Genomic DNA, 20016 nt, shown 5'->3' with positions numbered 1-20016 from the left:
GCGGAATGCCGCGCCGCACTGCCCCCCGCCACCCCAAGATTGGCCGCCCCTTACCAGGCGCCGCCCCAAGCATGTGCTTGGTTGCCTGGAGCCGGCCCTGGGTGTTGCTCCATTGTGTGGAAGCTTTCCCCAGATCTTAATGGTGGATTTCATTTTTATAATCCATTTTACTTTTTCTTTCTGTGCAATGTAGTTTAACCAACACCCAACACCACCACGCCCCCTACACACAGCTCACTATTTTAGGCCAAGACATGGAAAGCAACAACAATAGGAGTGAGCATTGTGGTAAATTTCAGGAAGTTAATGAGCTTAGAAAATAAGGGCATTATGCCAGCAGACTACAGCAAAAACTACACTTCCCTCTAGGTTTGTGTATATATATTATGTAGTACATTTATTTTACACAACAGTCAGGCAGTTTTAGTACCCGTTTAGTGCATACTGTAATATGTCAATGCACAAAGACTGGCATGGATGTAAGTGGTAGTGATGCACTTTAATGATAAAAATACTTCTCTTTGAGAAAGACTTTGAGGCAATATGTAGGTTACTCTCTACCTCCGTATTAGAACTGCTGTTTTTTCCCCCTTCCCCCAACATTTTAGCTCTTGATCCCTAGTCTTTTTTGGACCTTTGCCTCCAATGACCAAGTAAGAAAGCCAGGTTTTCCAGAGATTGTTTGGTCAAAGGCATACATACCTCAGATAATGTAGGCAATAGCCTTCCCTGTGACTCTGAACGTGAGCATATTCTCATTGCAACGAACAAAACTACACTTAGAAGTGATATGAACAGTGGCATATGGCCCACATCAGGTATAAGTTGCTCAGAAAATGGATGTTAATAGTAAAATATCACTTGCACTGATTTAGTTTTCTATACGTGGTGTGTAAATCACTCTTTGCCCCAGGGGAAGAAAAAAAGGTGGCAAGGTGGCAGAAAAGCACTTAAGAGGAGGGTTTAAGATTAATGTTTTAGGCCCAATGGAAGTTCAGTGCCTAAATACCTTCAAAGATTTCATCTGGGCCTTATCGCTACAGACTTCACTGTATCCTCCAGAATCTAAAGCCTTGTCTACACACAATCTTGTATGGCTTATTTAAACCAATTTAATTAAACCAATGCAAACAACTATGTGGACACAAATTAAATTAAGAGCAGTTTATTTTGGTGTAGCTTAAACCTGTCCCTAATCAATTTAAGTTAAACCAAGATAAACCACACCTTTTATTCGTATAGCTGCATGCAACCACACTAGGGGGCTTCCACTCACTATGGGCTTGTCTACACATGAAACGCTCCCATTGGAATACATAATCCACCTTCCCGAGAGGTGGTAGTTAGGTCAATGGAAGAATTTTTATGTTGACCCAGTGCTGTCTACCCCAAGGGTTAGGTCAGCTTAACTACGCTCCTCCGGGCTGCAGATTTTTCATGCCCCCCTGGGTTGACCTACCTTTTTAGTGTAGACCAGGCCTACATCTGTTTCTAAAACAGATATATTTAAAGCCATACAAAAAGTTTGTAGATCAGCCCTTAAACCAAAGTAAGAGTGTCCACATGAAGGTTCATAACAGTTTAAAGTAACACCTTTAGTTTGCACCAATGCAACTCTAAACTTTTTTTTAAAGTTTTTATTCCTTCTTTGTCAGACTTGCCACACTGAAACCTGATTGTTTTGTCTTGATCTTAGAGCCAGACAGGCTGAAACAATAAGTGTAAATTTGTCGCTTTCTTCTCAACTTAATGTTAATTGAAGCCTCAGGTGAGCGTTAACCATTTCATTACACAAAGTAAAACTATTTCCCATGTTTATTTCCCCCCCCCCACGGCTCCTCACACCTTCTTGTCAACTGCTGGAAATGGCCATTTTGATTACCACTACAAAAAGTTTTTTCTCTCTCCTGCTGGTAATAGCTCACCTTAACAGATCACTCTCGTTATAGTGTATATGGTAACACCCATTGCTTCATGTTCTCAGTGTATATATATAAAATCTATATCTATCTCTATCTATCTACTGTATTTTCCACTGCATGCATCCGATGAAGTGGGTTTTAGACCACGAAAGCTTATGCTCAAATAAATTTGTTAGTCTTTAAGGTACCACAAAGACTCCTGTTCTTTTCGCGGATACAGACTACATGGCTGCTAGTCTGAAACCAACCATTTCATTGCTATTCCTCATCTTAAAATCATCCAGCTAACGTGGTTAACTCCTGCAGTTTCTCGTACTCAGGATAATGACAAGACAATGCCTTCTTTACCTGTGATGTTCTGTAGCAACCACACACACACCCAACTAGTAGCTGAGCTAGAAACTGTTCGCTCACATGATAACACAATGCACTATCCACATGGATACCTGACAGCCCATACGTTAGTCTTTTGCTTAATCAAGTAATTGGCTAGTGAGGGTCTTTACAATGTTATCAGCAGCAAAGTGTTGGAATCAGCACATGGGTTCTTGTGGGTTTTCTATAAAAACTTTAGAGTTATTTGAAAGTGTATTAAAATAAGTTGCCTTCATTAATGCTGGACTGAGACAAGGAGGATAGATTGTGGTTAAATAACAGGCATGGAGTCAGGAGACCAGGGTTCTGTTCCCAGCTCTATAACTTCCTATGTTGTGCTGGACAAGTCATTTACCCTAAGGCACAGAGGGGTTACAACTACACTGTAATCTGAGGTGTGACTGCAGTTCCACTAGACATACCCACACTAGCTTTACTTGTGCCACTATGACTAAAAACAGCAGTGTTTCTGTGGCAGTGCAGGCTGTACAAGCCCACACAGAACCGTGGGTTACTCTAAACCACCACATCAACACTGCTATTCTTAGCCATGGTAGCACACTTAAAGCTAGCCTGGATGGGTCTGCCTGAAATCACACTTTGAATTTACACCCTCCGTCTAATATAGGGTTAGTAATGCCCACCCTGAAGGGGTGTTGAATTCTTATTTATTACATTTGTAAAGCATTCTAATAACCTCGGGTAGAAGGTGCTATACAAAGTACTTATTAATAAATATTTATTACCTCTATAGTTGAGGGTATATTTTATTTTCAGTTCCAATCACACTGAAGGATAAACGATAATTTGCCGCAGACAATGCTGAAAAGTTGCAAGCCAAAGAATTACTGGCTCATTACAGAGGTAACAGTGACATGCCCTGTTTGAATAAGTTTTATGCTAGTGAATGGACTCATACCTGTTGCCAATAGCGAGCTACTTCAGGCAAGTTCAGAGCCTCACAAAGGTACACTAAATTCAGAACATCCTTCTGAAAACAGCTACCACCAAATCCTGAAAGAAAGGAAATGGTTACTCAACAGATGGTCTTCATCAGTAAAAGAGTAGTGTACTTAGCAATATTTGGAATCACTTTATGTCTGGCATATGCCAGGGAGCTAATGCAGGCCACTTTTTGATAGGCCTGGCCAGTTTCTCTACTCTTGCTGGTCAAGAGATGCAATTTGCCAGATTTTTTTGCTGTGTGCACGTGTGTGCATTGATCTTGAAACTAGCAGCCACACATATCACAACTGGGAGCACACTGTGGCCTGCACCTGGATCCTGCTCTGCATGCACTCTGCCATGCCCCCATCTACCGGCTTCCGAAACCGCAGAGGCTCCTCTCAACACCAGGGACCATCTGGGGAGTGGGACAGTCCTGAGGGCGAGGTTTACTAGTAGGGAGGGGATGGTAAAGGGGCTCCCTCCAGGGCTGAGGCTCCTAGGAGGAGATGGGTATAGGGGCTCAAGGGCCAAGGGTGGGAGTCAGGTGGGGAGTAAATCTATGCCCCTCCACAACACAGACACTTTAAAATGGCACTCCCCAAGTTTGGCAGTTATTGACCAAAATATCAAGAATAGTTTTCCTGGGATGGGCTGCCAGTCTTTTTAACTAAACTCCTAGGATTCTTCCAAATCTTGTTCTTCAATCCTATTTACTTTAGCAGCTAATAGGACTTAAAATCCTGTCAGTTTTGCCACTGACTTCAAGAGACCTGCTGCTTCTTCCCCTAAGGACCACTACCCAGAGATTAGATTTAAACTAGTTTTAAAAGGGTTCTGGATTCTCACTCACTATCATGGTCAGGAGTCAAAGAAGAACAAAAAGCTGATGAGGGGGTTAAGATAATGAGTGGCAGGATCCAGAACTCTCAGACTCCCCGCTACCAAGCCAGAGAGGTAGGTATCTGAAAAATGGGCATATTTGGATAACAGATTTTGCTACTTGCCATTCCTCTATTATAAACATTTGTAGAAAAGACAACATTTGGTAAAGTAATTTTAAAAATTAAATACTTTTAGTATGGAGATGTAGCCATGTGAATAGGGTTGCATCTTTTCCCACTAACCCAGCTAATGGACATGCTCCACGAAGTTTCTTGTCCCCAAGGCAGAGCCTCAGGATATTTGGCCAGTCAGACTGGATCTGTAGAATTTGCATACTGATAGCTTTCCATATCAGATCTCAGTCTGCAATACCAAAGTCTGGATAACTGAATTCACTCTGCTGACTAGAGTGTGGACAGACTATGTAGTGACTAGAAAGCTACCCATCAACCAGCCAGTAGGGAATGCTCTAGAAGGATGAAATTGTAACCTCTCTTCCCTGATGGATGCTCAGTGTCCTAGCTAGTCCATGCCAACCGGAAGTGTGAGACTCTAAAGAGGATTATCTGAATCCTCAATCTCTTTCATTAAAACACCAAAAAACACTACATCAACCACAGCACGACAGTAGGTCTTTTGTAAGCTGTTGTGCAATGAACAGTCACTTCAGAATACCAGTGCTTATTTTTAAATGTTTCCAGTTGAGCTATTGTGCTGGACAGAGACAGTTCTCCTACCAAGTCTAAAAAGAGAAAAAGATTCTTCATTTACCAACACTGGCCTTCAGAAACTTATTTCCTATTCTTTGGTCCATTCCAATGGCTCTTGCTACCTCTTCAACATCAGCTCCTGTAGCTTCACACAGAGCACTGATTGAGTTAATGCTGCTGATTCTCTGGGCAAGGAAAGCATTAGCTGCCTGTAAATAAAACACAAACACCACAGAGGTGGTTTTCCCGTCTGTAAATAAGATGTCTGTAAGCCAATGGAGAAGTGTGGTTTGGTTTTTTTGTGTGTGGTACAGATAAAAAAAAGGGATTACTTCAATGTGTACACAAGATTTGTTTTTTGGTTGACGTTACCATTTTCTGCTGTTTCCAATATGTATGATTTCATTACCAAAATAGAATTGACTTGGGATAAGGTCTTTTCTGATACAGAAAAGCCTATTAGTAAGTTGTGAACAAACAATTTTGATATGCAACACTGGAATCTCTTATAAGCATTCAGATAACTAGTTGCTATGGCTTTTGGAGGATTATTCTTAGGGCTGGTCCACACTACCCGCCTAATTCGGCGGGTAGAGATCGATCTTCTGGGATCGATTTATCGCGTCTCATCTGGACGCGATAGATCGATCCCAGAAGCGCTCCCCCGTCGACTGCGGAACTCCTGCTCGCCGAGAGGAGGAAGCACTGTCGACGGGGGAGCCTGCCTGCGCCGCGTGGACCCGAAGTAAGTACTTTTAGTTCGATATAGGAAACGTCGACTTCAGCTACGCTATTCTCGTAGCTGAAGTTGCGTTTCCTATATCGATCCCCCGCCCCAGTGTGGACCAGCCCTAAGTAATATCAGTGCTGATATTTTGTATTTAATTTGTTGATTGACATAGCACCATAACTGATACGAACCAGTTTGGAAAGCTCAGATGACCAAGTATTGGTTGTGAGGATTTTTTCTTTGGGAACCCAGTGCTCATACACAGCACATAGCGCACGGACTGCCTTCTGTCCCTCTGGAGTCTCATCTCCACCAATCAGCACTCTGTCTGGGTTCTTTAGGTCCTTGATAGCTGTTCCTTCTGCTAGGAATTCTGGGTTAGACAACACCTGCAAACAGACAGGAAAATAAAGTTTGAAGTAAAACAAGGAATTGGGGGGAAGGGGGAGGAGGAGGGGACACTTTAGTCTGTAACTTCTAGATATTTACCTGCAAATTCAAATTAGGTTTTGTATTGGCATCAAATATCCGACGAATACTCTCTGCTGCACGTACTGGGACTGTGCTTTTCTCAGTGACAATCTTATAACCATTTGAATTCTGTACAATCCGCCTAGCACATGCTTCAATGTACTTCAGATCAGCTGCCCGGCCTTTTCCCATCCCATAGGTCTTTGTTGGGGTGTTAACCTAGTTACAAATTCATGGGAAGGAAAAAGTTATTACAGTCTTTACAAAATTTTCACAAGTCTGAAGATACTGGAACTCCTGCATACATGAGATTACACTCCAAGGACAGGAAAGTTTCTGTTTTACTGATTCAGCCAGTAACTGGCTGCCAGATCAACAAACAGCTAGCAGACGTATCAATTACTCATTCTAAGTTGTAAAAAAATATCACTAAGCTCTGTTCATCATCAAATAGGATTTACACAAGGGACATTATTCATAGCATCTCTGCAGGCTTCAGCAGAGTCTAATCTTTATTCAAAATTGCTTCCCCATACCCACAAAGAGCTATTTCTAGTCTTCTCCCCAACTCAAGCTACAATACGTGCAAAGATTCAATTCCCCCTTATTTCCCACTACTCTGAGGGATTCCTCTGATGCTAATAGTAGGGAGGCTACCCCCCCAAAACCATCTGACTGGAAAAGCTAAGCGCAGACCAGCCACAGAGCTCCTGAAAATTGCTGTACTTGAGTAGGGTGGGGGGAAGTGTCAATGTAGGGCAATATTTCACTTAACTGAACATAGAGGGTCCTTCTCGTTACAAGCTGAAGGCAAGAATATTGAAATTAAAACACAACAACACAGCATGTTTTACCAGCCAGGGACAGGAACTCAGCTGGCAATCTACAGGCTCAGTGATTTCATAGCATTAATATTAGACTTTACTGATTCATGCAGAAGATTCTCCCAGGGGACGGAGGAGAGCTTATTAACAAGGGCTCTTCCCAATATCACAGCTCTCTGTAAAGTACCTGAAGAATAGAACAATAACTGGTCTGCAGCCCCAGAGCTTATTATGTAGTTCTTTGGATATGGAACTAGGTACATGACTTTTGACACTGCAAAATGCCACAAGTGTTGTGTTTAATAGGACCTGTTTCCTAGTGTTTCAAGAGAGTGGAAATATTAAAAACTATAGGAGACTATCTAAAAACAAAAAAAATGCTGCAGTCTTCTCCTCTCCACTAATTAACTGAATTTTAAAAAGTACTGAAAAAAAATTAAAGAGTCTTTATATCCAGATAATTATTATACAATTTTAATTGCCAATCCTACAATGAAACCTGCTAATGGACTCTTATTTCTGCACGAGTCCCATCAACTTCAGTGGAATGCTACAAATAGAAGTCCACACTAGTTACAAAACTGTGGGCTTATTTTGTATTGTGTCTTCAGAAAATACTCAGCTATGTGAAGTAACAAGCTTATTATTTGTATATAGAGAGTCCAAAAGTTTGTTGGGTGCTTTTCAGATAGAGAGAGATAAATAATAGCAAAGGAAGAAGATTTAAGAGTTTTATCATCCTCACTGCAAGCTAAGCATACCTGCCTGGTAAAACCTGCACAGTGCAGCACAAGTCTGTTATGCCTCCTAAAACTACATTACCTCTTCAAACAAAATAAAGGACATGTAAAAAAAAAAATTGAACTCCCTCCCCCCCACACATACATTTGAGCACAGCAATATAATAATGATAATAAATATCAAAGTGCAAAAGAAACTACTTACAGAAATAAATACCAAATCAGCCTCTCTAATGGCATCGTCAATACTGGTGGAAAAGAAGAGATTCTTTCCTCGGCAGGACTCTACCACTTCTTTTAGCCCTGGCTAGGGAGAAACAGGCAAGTATTTAATAGTCAAAATTTGGTTAAAACAGGTAACAGTATATTCAAACAGGCAGCACACAACTTTAAGTACAACAAAGGTTCTGTTTTCAATTTTTTTTAATTTTATCTTTATTAAAAGTTATTTCAAATCTGTCAGAAAATAAAACTTGTGTGGATTCACAGAGGATCACACTGAGTACAAACTAATTATAGCCCTCTCTTACACAGAAACATAGCATTGGGATGCTTCCCCAATGCCTCCCCCCACTTGCATGGGGCCTCTGGTTATTCATATACCTGGACAAACTCCATGTATTAGGACTTCATACAAAAATGTTTGAATTATTCGACAGAAACTAAAGCCACTATTCTAAATAAAATAGTAAAGAATTGTGAATTTCACCCAATCCTACTTATAAAAGTACTATCAAAAGAATGACACAAGATCCTTTTTCAGTAACTGCGTCAAGGTAAAGGTTCAGTTTGGGGGAAGGGAGGGAAGTTGAACCTTACCTAGACAAAGACATTTTTTGCTGTCTCACTGTTTACTAGACATCTGACCTAACAGAAATAAAAAATTAACTCAAGTAGAAAATCATTACCACAGAACCTGAGCCATTTCAAACAAACAACAGAACCCAATTATGAATAAGATTAACATTCCAGCTGTAATTTTTGCTGGGATTCAGGTACAAAGACTGCTCATGTAGAAACCAAAGGATTAGCTTGTATCTTCCTATATGGTAGTTGAAGGGGGTGGAGCACAAAGTGTCAGGGGGTCAAAAATTGCAAATGTCTGAACTCATTCTTACAAGTTTTGGGGTATTCTTTGTAAGCAATAGATATCCTGCTGGGAAACAGATGTGCTTCTGGTATGAAGAGACTAGCTGTGTTTTAATTTGCTCAAACAGTTTAAGTTTTAATAAAAAACAAAACATTTGCTCATCCATGTTAAGATCTGTACTCAATTCTTTCCACAATTCTTATTCACTAATCCGAATGCTATAAATTTTACCATTAGTTAAATTTTAACCAAGCTCTGGAAACAAGAGCAAAGGCTATGGTTTTGATTTTTTTGAACAAAGGTCAACAGACCAACTTTGTCATGTATTTGATATTACAGCAAGGGTAAAAATCAGAGGGAATATCAGAAGACAAGAAACAAGTTTCTCTCTTATTATGGCCAAAAGAACAATGTAAGGCAGCCTTGCAAAATTCTATTTTCCTTGCTTTTGAGAGTTGAGCAAAAACATTAGCTTTTCCCATTAAAAAGTGTGGGCAGGTACATCTTGAGCCCTGGGTCAGTACATCTCATGTCAATGTTGTTATTTATAACAACACAGGGGAGTGGGGGGTGGCGAGAGCTACTCTTTAATGAGCAAAAACTGTAAAATATCAAGTGCTAAAAATGGTAATTTTTATACAAGTATACAAGACAATGGAAATCCTTTTGCAGTGTAAAAAGCAATGATAATGTTACATATCAACAGATCTCTGACGCTGAAATTAATGTATGTGCTAACTGAAAAATTATTTTATAACTAAAAAAAACAAAAAAAAGATGTGAAGTGTTACTGGTTAGGAGTTGAAAAGCTCTTGGCACCCCTGGTGATCATCAGGGTATCATTCAGGTTTAAAAAAAAGCTGACTCCTTATAGGAAGGACTAAAGCTCTAGCAAAAATCCTAACTTTAAGGAACACCAGATTCCAGTGAACAACTAGCATAGGACCAGATTTTGCTACCCTGATACCAGTCAAAAATCAGCAAGACTGCTTGTGTAGTGAGGTACTACTCACTTTAAGAGTGGCAGAATGAGCCCCACAATGGTTTCTCATTTTCCTGTATGTTGCTAAATCACTTGTATGCTAGGTGAAAGTTTGATTCACCATTTCACAGCCATTTGCAATGGTGTACAGAGAAAGTGGTGAATTCTTCACTGCCTCCTTAAATGTTGATGGCCTGTTTGCACAGGTGTGAATAGCACAATTAGGCCCTGTCTCCACCAGCCAGGAAAATTGTTCTCTCCCTTCTAGGAGCTCAGCTGCATTACAGTTACAGAGTCAGGAGACATAACTGCAATATGGCTGGCTGTCCCCTGACTTACAACTTGGTTACAATTTGTAATGTGGATGTGACCTAACCACAGTGGTCCAAAGCATCCCTCTGGGACACAGATTGCCATCCACATTACATATTGGAACTGTGTTGTAACAAAGGAAAAACTTTGTCATAACTCGGTCTGCTGACTCAGCTATAAGAGTGTAGTGTACACAGGGCCCAAAAAGAACCATGATTTTGTATGATTTACTGGATACAGTAAATATTTTTTCCTGACCAGGATGCACAAGGCCTAAGTAAGTCATCTCTGAAACACGCTCCAGCATCTGACAGCACTAAGTTCATGGAGGCCAGTGGTCATTTCAAACCCTTGTTTACCGCACATGCTTAATGTGTAGTTGTTGAAGGAACATTATTTTTCAATGAGGCATGTAGTTTTGATGTTCCTAGAACAGACATTAGGAGTCAAAGAGAGCCGGGGGGCGGGAGGGGACTGTATGAGCAGAGGCAAATACTTTATATTAAAGACAGAAATGCTATAATAAACACAAGTTTACCTCATAAATTGGAAGTGTATCAGAGTTCCAGGCATTGATTCTAGCTTCATTAACGTCAACAACTGTAACCTTGATTTTAGGGCACATATGTGCAATGACACTACATGTTGGCCCACCAACATAGCCTGCACCAATACAGCAGATCTTCTTAATTTCAAACATGGTTGCTCTAACGGAGAAAGGGACAGAGGGGGAAAGAGAGAGCGAGATAAAAAAAAAAAAAAAAAAAAAAAAGAGAGAGAGAGAGAGAGGCACGGTCATTGTACAGTAATTCAAACAGTAAAAGCCACTGATTGACTATGGTAGCATAACAGGAGACTATCAGAAACATTTCCTTACATAATTAGTATAATCATAAAAAGAGCATCCCAATTGAGCAGCCATTGAAATTAGCTAGTTAGTCTCTTGTGTCCAGAAAGACTTAAATCCTAGCTATACTAGCTAGGGAAATTCTGCTAGCATCTTTGAAATGAGACATACATAGAGCATTAGAAAAATGCTAACGTATTTTCCATAGCCATCTTAAAAGAGGAACTAAAAATATGACAAACATAAAGATCATTCCTGTTTAATAGAAAAACTAATATTGTATGGTCTAAAGCGTAAATTGAGTCTACTCTTTTAACAATAGTTTTACTTCACAGTCTAATTTTAATTTTAGTTAGTTTCAGCAGTGGTAAATCATGATAAACCACTCACTGCTAACCAAACAGTAACGATTCTCAAAATTAATCACCAGAGTTCCTATTCTGTCTGGAACTGAGCAACCTCTCATTGAAGTCTTTGGGACTAGATAGTGCTCAGCCACTTCAATGACTGGACCATGGAAATGATAAATGCTTACAAAGTTTTGAAAATTTATACATCAAAATACAGCTATCAAATCAACCATGCTGAACAGTGACATAGCATGCAACTAAGTCTAGTTATCAAAATTAATTTTAGAAATAACATTGATATAGCTTATACTAATTTTGATGAGAAATTTCTCACAATTAGCCTTTTCTTCCACAACTCATTAATTTATTCATTTTAGAAATTTCTAAAGCGTATCTATCACACCTTTCTTTGAACACAATGAACAATAGGCCCTGATCCTTCTCCCATTTAAATGTGTAGGTGTTTTGCCACTGATTTTCATAGGAGCCAAAGTTCAGCCCTTAAAACTACACAATTATATCAGATCATGTTGTCTCAGTATTTTAGGATCACTGTAATCATGACATGATTCAGCTCTATTTCCCATTGTGCTCTACAATTCCTAAATCTTACCGGATGTAGTTATCAGTCATTTTCCAGGTCATCACATTACTTTTACTACAGCAGTAGAGATTGCCTTCCTCTTTCCTCCCGCTCCCCAAAATATATACTGAAGTATTACTGTATATGCAATAAATTGGCTCTAGAGAGGCAAGAATTCTTAGTACATTATTAATGTGATTACACTATTTCCTTTTTAACTAAACTTGTCTCACCGCTGACAAAAGATACTTCTATCAATCACTGATTATTTTAACAACTATTACATCACTTTTGGTAGTGTGCATTCTAGACAAGGGTACCCCACCCCTGCAAAAACGTGAAATGTTACAATAAAGTGAATGCTAACCGGCCCCCTTCTTAGCCATCTCAGTAGAGAGATCACTGAATGGGCCTTAGCACTACACTTCCTTCTAGGACAGCATGGGGAAAGCTTGCAGTGCGTGCTATTGCTCATGCTGTATCCTGTATGTCATCTGTGAACAGAAAGAGGACTTCAGTCTTTAAGGTGAGCAAGGCTATGTTCTAGGCATGTAACATTTCAACAACAGAAGAGAAAATGTGGTTATAGAAAAAGATTTTAAAAAAGAAACAGCATAACAGATTTACACTCAACAGTCACCAGCCAGCAGGATACTAACACTTCACATTTTTGTGGGCAGCCTTGTAGAGAACGGATATTGCGAAAGCTTTTAAAGAAATGCAACAGTCTTTGAAAGAGTTGGACAAAGCAAGACTCCGGCAATGCCCCAGACCTGGGTGGAAGTTCACTGTGTGCTTCTGATCCCTGGAAGCTAAAGGGCAGGAAAACCACCACCAACGGCACAGTAACCTACACGGAAATCAGAGAGAGCCCCTCTAATCCATGCTCCCCGGGGCCAAGGCAGGACGGGTCCCTACCCAGCCCTTTGTCCTGCTGTTTGAGATGACCCAAGCTATATGGGAAGAACCGTGCCCAACACTTCAGGGAGCGAAGGAAGACGATCTCGAGCGCGCCGGGGCTCGGAGGGCTGGGGAGGAGGAAGAGGGAGGAAAATCCCGCCCCTACAAGGCAGGGGATACGGATACATACAGCGCGAACGCTGCGGGCCGCTCCCGTCCCTGCGGCCGGGGATCCCGACGCTCCGAGTCCCTCCGAGCGGGAGATGAAGATGCAGCCGGAGCGAGGGCTGGTGGCGGGACGGGGACAGGCGCCTAGCCAGGCAGCGGCCAGGCTCGAGCCGCTATTTAAAGAGTCTCTTCCCGGGGGAGGGGCCGGGCTGAGCCGCACCCAGGCTGGGACGGGCGGGAGCCTGGGGTCTCTCCCCCGCGTCCCGCCCACCCGCAGCCAGCGAATGCCGGCAGGACAGCTCAGCACCGGCTGAGGCGGTGGGCGAGGAGCGGCAGGATCCCCGGGCCCAGCTGGCTGGCGGGGAGAGGGGCAGGAGGTGACCTGCGCGCTCCCTCTCTCTGCTCCGCTTCCCCGGCGGCCTTGGGCCAGCAGCTCCGCCGCCCGCGCTGCAGCGGGGCCTGTCCCCTCTGCTGAGTCCTCGCCTCAGCTCCCTGAACACACAGGCCTCTGTGCTGGGCCCGCTCCCTGCCTCTCGGGCTGGCTCACCAGCGCTCACAGGCGGCTGGAGTCAGCGGTGGCTGCAAGCGGATTTTAGTCTTGATGGTTTGAGCAGCTCCCAGATAGCCCCTCTCAGGGCCCAGGGAGGCCACTGCGGGGCGCTTTGAAGCGGTGGCCTCTGTGAGGGCGGCCTGTCTGGGCTGTCTGGGTCCGAATAGCCATAGTGGCCAAAAACCCTTCCAATTGCTGCTTAAAACAGCGGCTCTCAATCAGGGGTACATGTACCCTTGGGGGTAGGCTGAGGTCTTCCAGGAGCTACATCGACTCATCTAGATATTTGCCTAGTTTTACAACAGGCTACATAAAAAGACAGTACAAATTAAAATTTCATACAGTGACTTGTTTATACTGCTCTATATACTATACACTGAAATGTAAGTACAGTATTGCTATTCCAATTGATTTATAATTATATGGTAACAATTAGAAAGTAAGCAATTTTTCAGTAGGATTTTGCTGTGACACTTGTATTTTTAAGTCTGATTTTGTAAGCAAGTAGTTTGTAAGTGAGGTGAAACTTGGGGTACATAAAATAAATTAGATTCCTGAAAGAGGTAAAGTAGTCTGAAAAAGTTAAGAGCCGCTGGCTTAAAAGACTGTGCCCCATCCCATCAGCCCCAAACCTGGCTTCAGCATGCACATGTGGGTGACCTCTAGGTTGCAGTTCCCAAGGAAGGACCCAGTCTGTTTAGTAACACAGGTCACACTCTGCACTCAATCCCAGTTGAGAAAGGCCTGTTCGAGATATCTACCCCAGGAGTAAAAGCCCTCCACAGCACTCTCCCTTCCTCTGAAAACCCTCATCTCCCACTTCCAGGCTGCTTTGGAACAATGAAAACTGTTGACCAGTAGGGGAGGTTTGTGATTGAGGGAGGCAAAACTTTCCCAGGAGCAGAACCTAAATTAGGGAACTTCCACAAGAGATAAGAATGACCCTGTGGCTAGCCTCCTTCAGAATTTAGTGCATAACATTCATGTCTTTACTTTCTATCAATGAGCTCCTCTGTCACACACATAAACATACCCATTGATGAAATGCTGTGAGTTGCACCCAGTTTGGCCCACATAAGTGCCAATTGTCACTACAAGTGTGATAGCATTTGGTTGTCTGGTATGGCTAGAGGAATCTATGATCTAACACTTTTTGTTTGTAGAGTTAAGTGGGACAAAGTTACAGGACCATGTTCAGGGGTGGCCCTAGACTAACTGCCAACAACTGGTGCCCTAGGAGAACCATGCAGTTGGCGCCCCCACCCCCAAACCCCAAGGGAGATCTAGGCTGAGGTTTTTTGGTAAACTGGGAAATGGTTTGCCCCTTTTTTCCTTTTAATGTATTTTAAGCATTTATTTTAAACAGAGGCTTAATTATTTGGTTTGTCCATCCATCCGTCTGTCCAACCAATGCTTCTGAGATAAGATAAAATAGAGACATGAAATTTTCAGAATAGATTTGTACACGACAGCTAGATGATATTTCAGTCTGATTTCAAATAAAAATGCATTAAAAATGTTAATTATAATTTTTATTATTACAAATCCAAAATCATCCATTACGCTCTCCTGCTTTAACTGCCATTACCACCACATCCAATACAGAAAGAAATAAGAAAACTTTTCAATTAACTTTAACCTGTATTTACAAAACACTCCAAATAAAAAACACTCTGTGCTGTTAAAACATGACTTTTCTTGCTTTAAGTTTTGAAAATTCAGTCACTAGTTCTTTTAGATCCAGTTTTCCAGCTAATTCATGCTCTATTGACATTGTGGCAAGTCCAACAAGTCTCTCTTGCACCATTGTTGAACGCAGATATGTTTTTATTGATTTTAACTTTGAGAAGCTACGTTCTCCACTAGCTACAGAAATTGGCAAAGTTAAAAGAATGCATAGAGCTATAAAAATGTTTGGAAAACTGCATTTATTTTCATAAACAAACTTCAGTACTTCTTCAGGAGTGGAATATTTCTTAAGTCGTCTTGAAAAAGCCTGAAGCTCACTACACAAATCTGTGGCATCAATGTCTTTTGAATTTTCATGAGTCAATGCCGGCTCCAGTTTTATACAAAATTCTCTTATCTGTTTTGCTGTTTTCTTTTGCAAGCTGTGAATATCACATAGAAAGCCAAATACTGACTCTAGCTGGTGCATCTGTCAAAATCTTTTGTCAACCGAATGAATAGCAGTATCAAGGACTGCAAAGTAGAAATTCACTTTGAACCTTTGTTTTGGGTTCTGAATGGGTGTGTCTCGTCCTTCATACTAAAACTGCTGCCAAATGCGAACTGGCTCTGGTTCAAATTCTGTCAGAAAGTCTATTTCTTCAACAAGTTCAAGAGAATCTACCAGTGTTCTTTCGAACCCTTCATCACGTCTGAATTCCTCCAGAATATTTTTAGTTTGCTGCAGTTTTTGATTAGCAGAATGTATGTTCAGGTTCTTTCCTGAAGCTGCTTACAAGTGAGGTTAATCTTGAAAAGGATATTATACCACAAAATGAGTGAAGTCACAAATTTGAACTTGAAAAGGCCATTTGCAAGAGCTTCTGCATCTAAACGTGCCATATTGCCAGATGATCCAGTAAAGGTAGTATCATCAGAAATGTCAGTTAGGGCATCATAAATGTTTTGAAGTTCATAGTGAAGAGGCCTCAAAGCATCAATGAGACTCTCCCATCTTGTCTGACTAAGTGGTTTCACAGTTACAGAATTCACATGGTGAGTCAGAATCTCCCAACGGTGTGTTGATCCTGAGAAAAACACATAAACACCTTGCACCAGGTCAAAGAAACTGCTTGCCTCCAAACAACATCTAGCAGCATCACTGACAACCAAATTCAGAGAATGTGCACTGCAAGGAATGAAAAAAAAAAGGCCCTAGGATTGATTTCCATCATTCTCCTTTGCACACCATTGCCTTTACCCTTCATATTACTCCCATTATCATAGCCTTGGCTATCTAAGTTTTCAACAGATAATGACATTGTTTCAAGTTCTTGTAGAATAGTTTGTCATAAATGCTCCAGTCGTCTTCTTCAGTGGTACGAAACCCAAAAAATGTTACTTTATGAGCACTTCAACATTATTGTCATCTGCAGACTTTTCCATATCCACAAAACGAATTAACATCATCATTTGTTCAACATGACTCACATCTGGTGTACAGTCCAGTATTATTGAAAGTATTTTGCAGAATGGGCAGCTTCTACAATTTTCTTTTTAATGGCATTTGCTAGGATTTGAATCAGTTCATTCTGCATATTTTTTCCTAAGTAATAAACCCGTGTTTCATGATCAGTTATTTTACGTAGATGCTCCTTCATGACTGGATCAAACAAAGCTAGGTATTCAACAAATTTTAAAAAGTTTCCATTATCTGTAGTGTATAATTTTTCATTTCTACCGCAGCCTTGGAATGCTAAATTTTGCCCACCGAGAACTCTCACTAAAGCAATCAGATGCTCTAATATTTGTTGCCAATATTCTTCTTTTTCCTTGATCACACGTACATTTTCTTCATCAATAGTTTTTCCTTTTTTCAATCATAATTCAAGTTCTTTCCAATTCTGAAAACATTACAAATGTTCTGTACTTCTTTCATGTGAAGAGAGAATTGAAGATATGTTTTTCCAGTCCTTCGAACCATTTTCAGTAAGTGTTGTACCAATTGCTTGATTTCTAAACAACTTGCAGCAAAAGCAAAACACAGAGACCTTCAACACTGAATATTGTAACCAGTTTTGATTAATTTCTTCCCCATTAATAAGTTTCTCTTGTAATCCTGAGCAGAGAATTGTCTTTTATTTCCATCCTTAGGGAAGGGAAATTCATGAACTTGTTCGGGTCCATGTTCCACAAGAATTTGTCGCACATCTGGGCCATGAAGCTGGGTCCCCATACTGTAACTTGTTTGTAACTTCCTCATCCTTTCTTCCTTCTACTTCATTTACTTCAATTTCTGCATGTCTCTCTGAAGGTGAATAAATTTTCTCCACTTCCATATTAGTCTGATGCTGTGAGCTGCCTTCATCTAGAAGTAAGTTTCCATCATCTTGAGTTTCCAAACTGCTTCCATGCGGATGTGAGCTAACCTCCTCTCCAAGTAAAATTCCTTCATCTGGATGCTGCGAACTGCTTCCATCTTTATTTGGATTAAAGAGAAGACATTTCAAGAAGGATCCCTGCTGTTTTGCTTGGTTCCTTTCCTTCTCAGCCTTTTGTTTACAATACTCATCTCCTGAGGGTTTTATTTTTCCTCTTTCTGCCATAGGGCATTTGAATATTGTTATGTACTGTGCTCCCGACTGTAAGCATTATAGCGTTAAGGATGGTTGACACACCCACCACGTGGTTGGCATTTAAACCACATTGCAGCCATCCCAACACGTCTTTTCATTGCTTAAAGGTTCAATGATTAGTAACATATACTCACTTACTTATTAAAACAGTTAGTCTCAGCGTTTACACGGAAACAAAATTACCTTTTTTGACGTTATAACCCGACACCGGTTCTTTGGAAAGTAATCCCCTTCCTCACGGTTACCCGCTTGGAGTGTGACATCATCACTTTCATAGTCTATTAAGCGTTAACGCTGTTACTTTTCTTTTATGGACCTTATTTATTACATGTGAACCAGTTATAACAAAGAAAAGTTCATCATTATACAGTCTTAAAGATACTCACATTTTGGATTTATAATGCTGAAAGACATTGTTCTTTATTCTTTGGCACCAAGAAACACAATTTTCCATAGTATTCGCTCGATTCTTAACTATCTACCTGCAACGTGTGTTAAAATGACCGTTTGACATGTATCAACTCGCAATATCTCCGCTCTACATGAATTTCCAGCTATGCAACCTTGATGTATATTCGAGTTAGGTGTCACTAGCATTGTAGCTCTTGCCGCTGGCGGATGTGTTTCATTGTGGCTGAGTTATTGCTTATCAAAATTGCAGAGTGGGTCATCTTGACCCTGTGTCACAAATTAAAAAAAAATCTCGCTAAAATATTATTTATTTTTGCAGTAAATAAAAGATTTGACATATTAATAAATGATCAGAGGTGTAGAGAAATGAATTATAATTCATATTCCCTCTGTACACGCACAGGAATTGAAATAATGTCTTTTTCTTTATTTTATTTGTATTTTTTCATCTTTCATTTTTTTTTCTTTTTTTTTTTTTCTTTTTTTTTTTCCTTGAATTTGGTGCCCCATTTAACTCGGCACCCTAGACGACCGCCTAGTTCACCTATATGGACGGGCCGCCCCTGACCTTGTTGCAAATAAAATTGTATTAAAGCATGGATTATCCTAATCATGGCAAACAACTATGCTCTGGGAATTTGACATGCCTTGTAACCAGGCCCTGCAGTGACCCCGTGATACAGCCCAATCTCACTTTTCAAGGTTACAAGAAGTATTTTGTTGAAGTCTTTTTATGCCTTCTATTTCTTCATAGCTATGCTAATTCTCAGAAATTACAATGTATAAAAGGACTGCAACAAAATAGCTCTTCAATTCATAGCTCTGGCAAGTGTAAATTTCTAACTATATAGGGGCATCCGGGCAGGTGTACTTATTAGAAAAAATATCGCTGTTGAAACAAAATAGCTGTAGTTTATCTTGAAGTCCCTAGGCTCCCTGTAACTACAAGTACAGATTCATGTAGTAAGATAAATTAGTTAGGGTTGGGGCTGGTCCACACTAACCCCCCACTTCGAACTAAGATACGCAACTTCAGCTACGTTATTCACGTAGCTGAAGTCGAACTATCTTAGTTCGAACTTACCGCGGGTCCACACGCGGCAGGCAGGCTCCCCCGTCGACTCTGCGTACTCTTGACCGTCACTCCACTTCCTGTTTTTTCCTTAGTTGTCCCCAGAGATTAGTTGGTTCCTGGGTCCAGTGGTCCCTCCTGCTAGGCTGGGGGAGGGGCCTTTAGAAGTGGGCGGGCTTGTGCCCGCCCACCTCCCAGTTGTTTCCAATAAGGGGGGGACTCCGCGTACTCCTCTCGCGGAGCAGGAGTACCGGCGTCGACGGCGAGCACTTCCGGGATTGATCCGGGATCAATTTATCGCGTCTAGACAAGACGCGATAAATCGATCCCAGAAGATCGATTGCTTACTGCCGGACCCGGAGGTAAGTATAGACGTACCCTTAGAAAGGTTAGATTTGTATTGGTAAATGTCAATAAACATTAACTTAACTGAACACATACAAATGGATGAAAATATATTTCCATCAATAATAATATAATTTAGAGATGGGTGGGGTGGATTAACGCACGAACCCATAGGGCCTGTGCCCAGGAGTCCTGGCCAATTTGGGGGCCCCAGGAGCACCGGAACCTGTGTAGAATGGAGGTGGGCTACCAGCACCGGAACTGTGGCTCCACCTGTGCTCCTCCTCTTCCTCTGATGCCCCATCCCCGTTCCTCTTCTTCCCCCGCAGGCCCTGGCCAGACTGAAAGCTGGAGCCAGGCCAAGGTAAGAGCTGCTCAGGGAGCCCGGGCCACTGTGGGGAGTACCAGACCCTCCACTTCCTCTGGGTGGGGAGGCTGGGGGGACCAAGAGCAGCCCCCCAGCCTGTGTCTCTACCCACCAGGGCACGCCACCCAGGGCA

At 41.4% G+C, this 20016-nt stretch overlaps 1 protein-coding gene across 3 annotated transcripts in view; it reads right to left on the bottom strand.

The window, feature by feature from the left end:
• UGDH (UDP-glucose 6-dehydrogenase) overlaps positions 1–13006 on the bottom strand; it is a 21027-nt gene extending 8021 nt beyond the window's left edge. Inside the window, exons 1-7 of one of the 3 annotated variants that reach the window (XM_024211712.3) lie at positions 12857–13006; positions 10525–10693; positions 7808–7909; positions 6057–6257; positions 5759–5956; positions 4899–5046; positions 3217–3311 (exon numbers count right to left, since the gene is read on the bottom strand). In XM_024211712.3, coding sequence (XP_024067480.1) covers positions 3217–3311; positions 4899–5046; positions 5759–5956; positions 6057–6257; positions 7808–7909; positions 10525–10686 — 906 coding nt within the window. In that variant the 5' untranslated portion in view covers positions 10687–10693; positions 12857–13006. Of the gene's footprint in view, positions 1–3216; positions 3312–4898; positions 5047–5758; positions 5957–6056; positions 6258–7807; positions 7910–8421; positions 8470–10524; positions 10694–12432; positions 12822–12856 lie in introns of those variants that run through there. The other 2 variants (XM_024211713.2, XM_024211714.2) reach the window with 2 other exon arrangements.
• Positions 13007–20016: the final 7010 nt, after the last annotated feature.

Source organism: Terrapene carolina, unplaced genomic scaffold (genome assembly GCF_002925995.2).
Source record: "Terrapene carolina triunguis isolate 2854851 unplaced genomic scaffold, T_m_triunguis-2.0 Scaffold66, whole genome shotgun sequence".
Classification (NCBI taxonomy): domain Eukaryota; kingdom Metazoa; phylum Chordata; order Testudines; family Emydidae; genus Terrapene; species Terrapene triunguis.
Note: the sequence above shows the minus strand (reverse complement) of the source record. Positions and strands in the feature narration are given on the sequence as shown.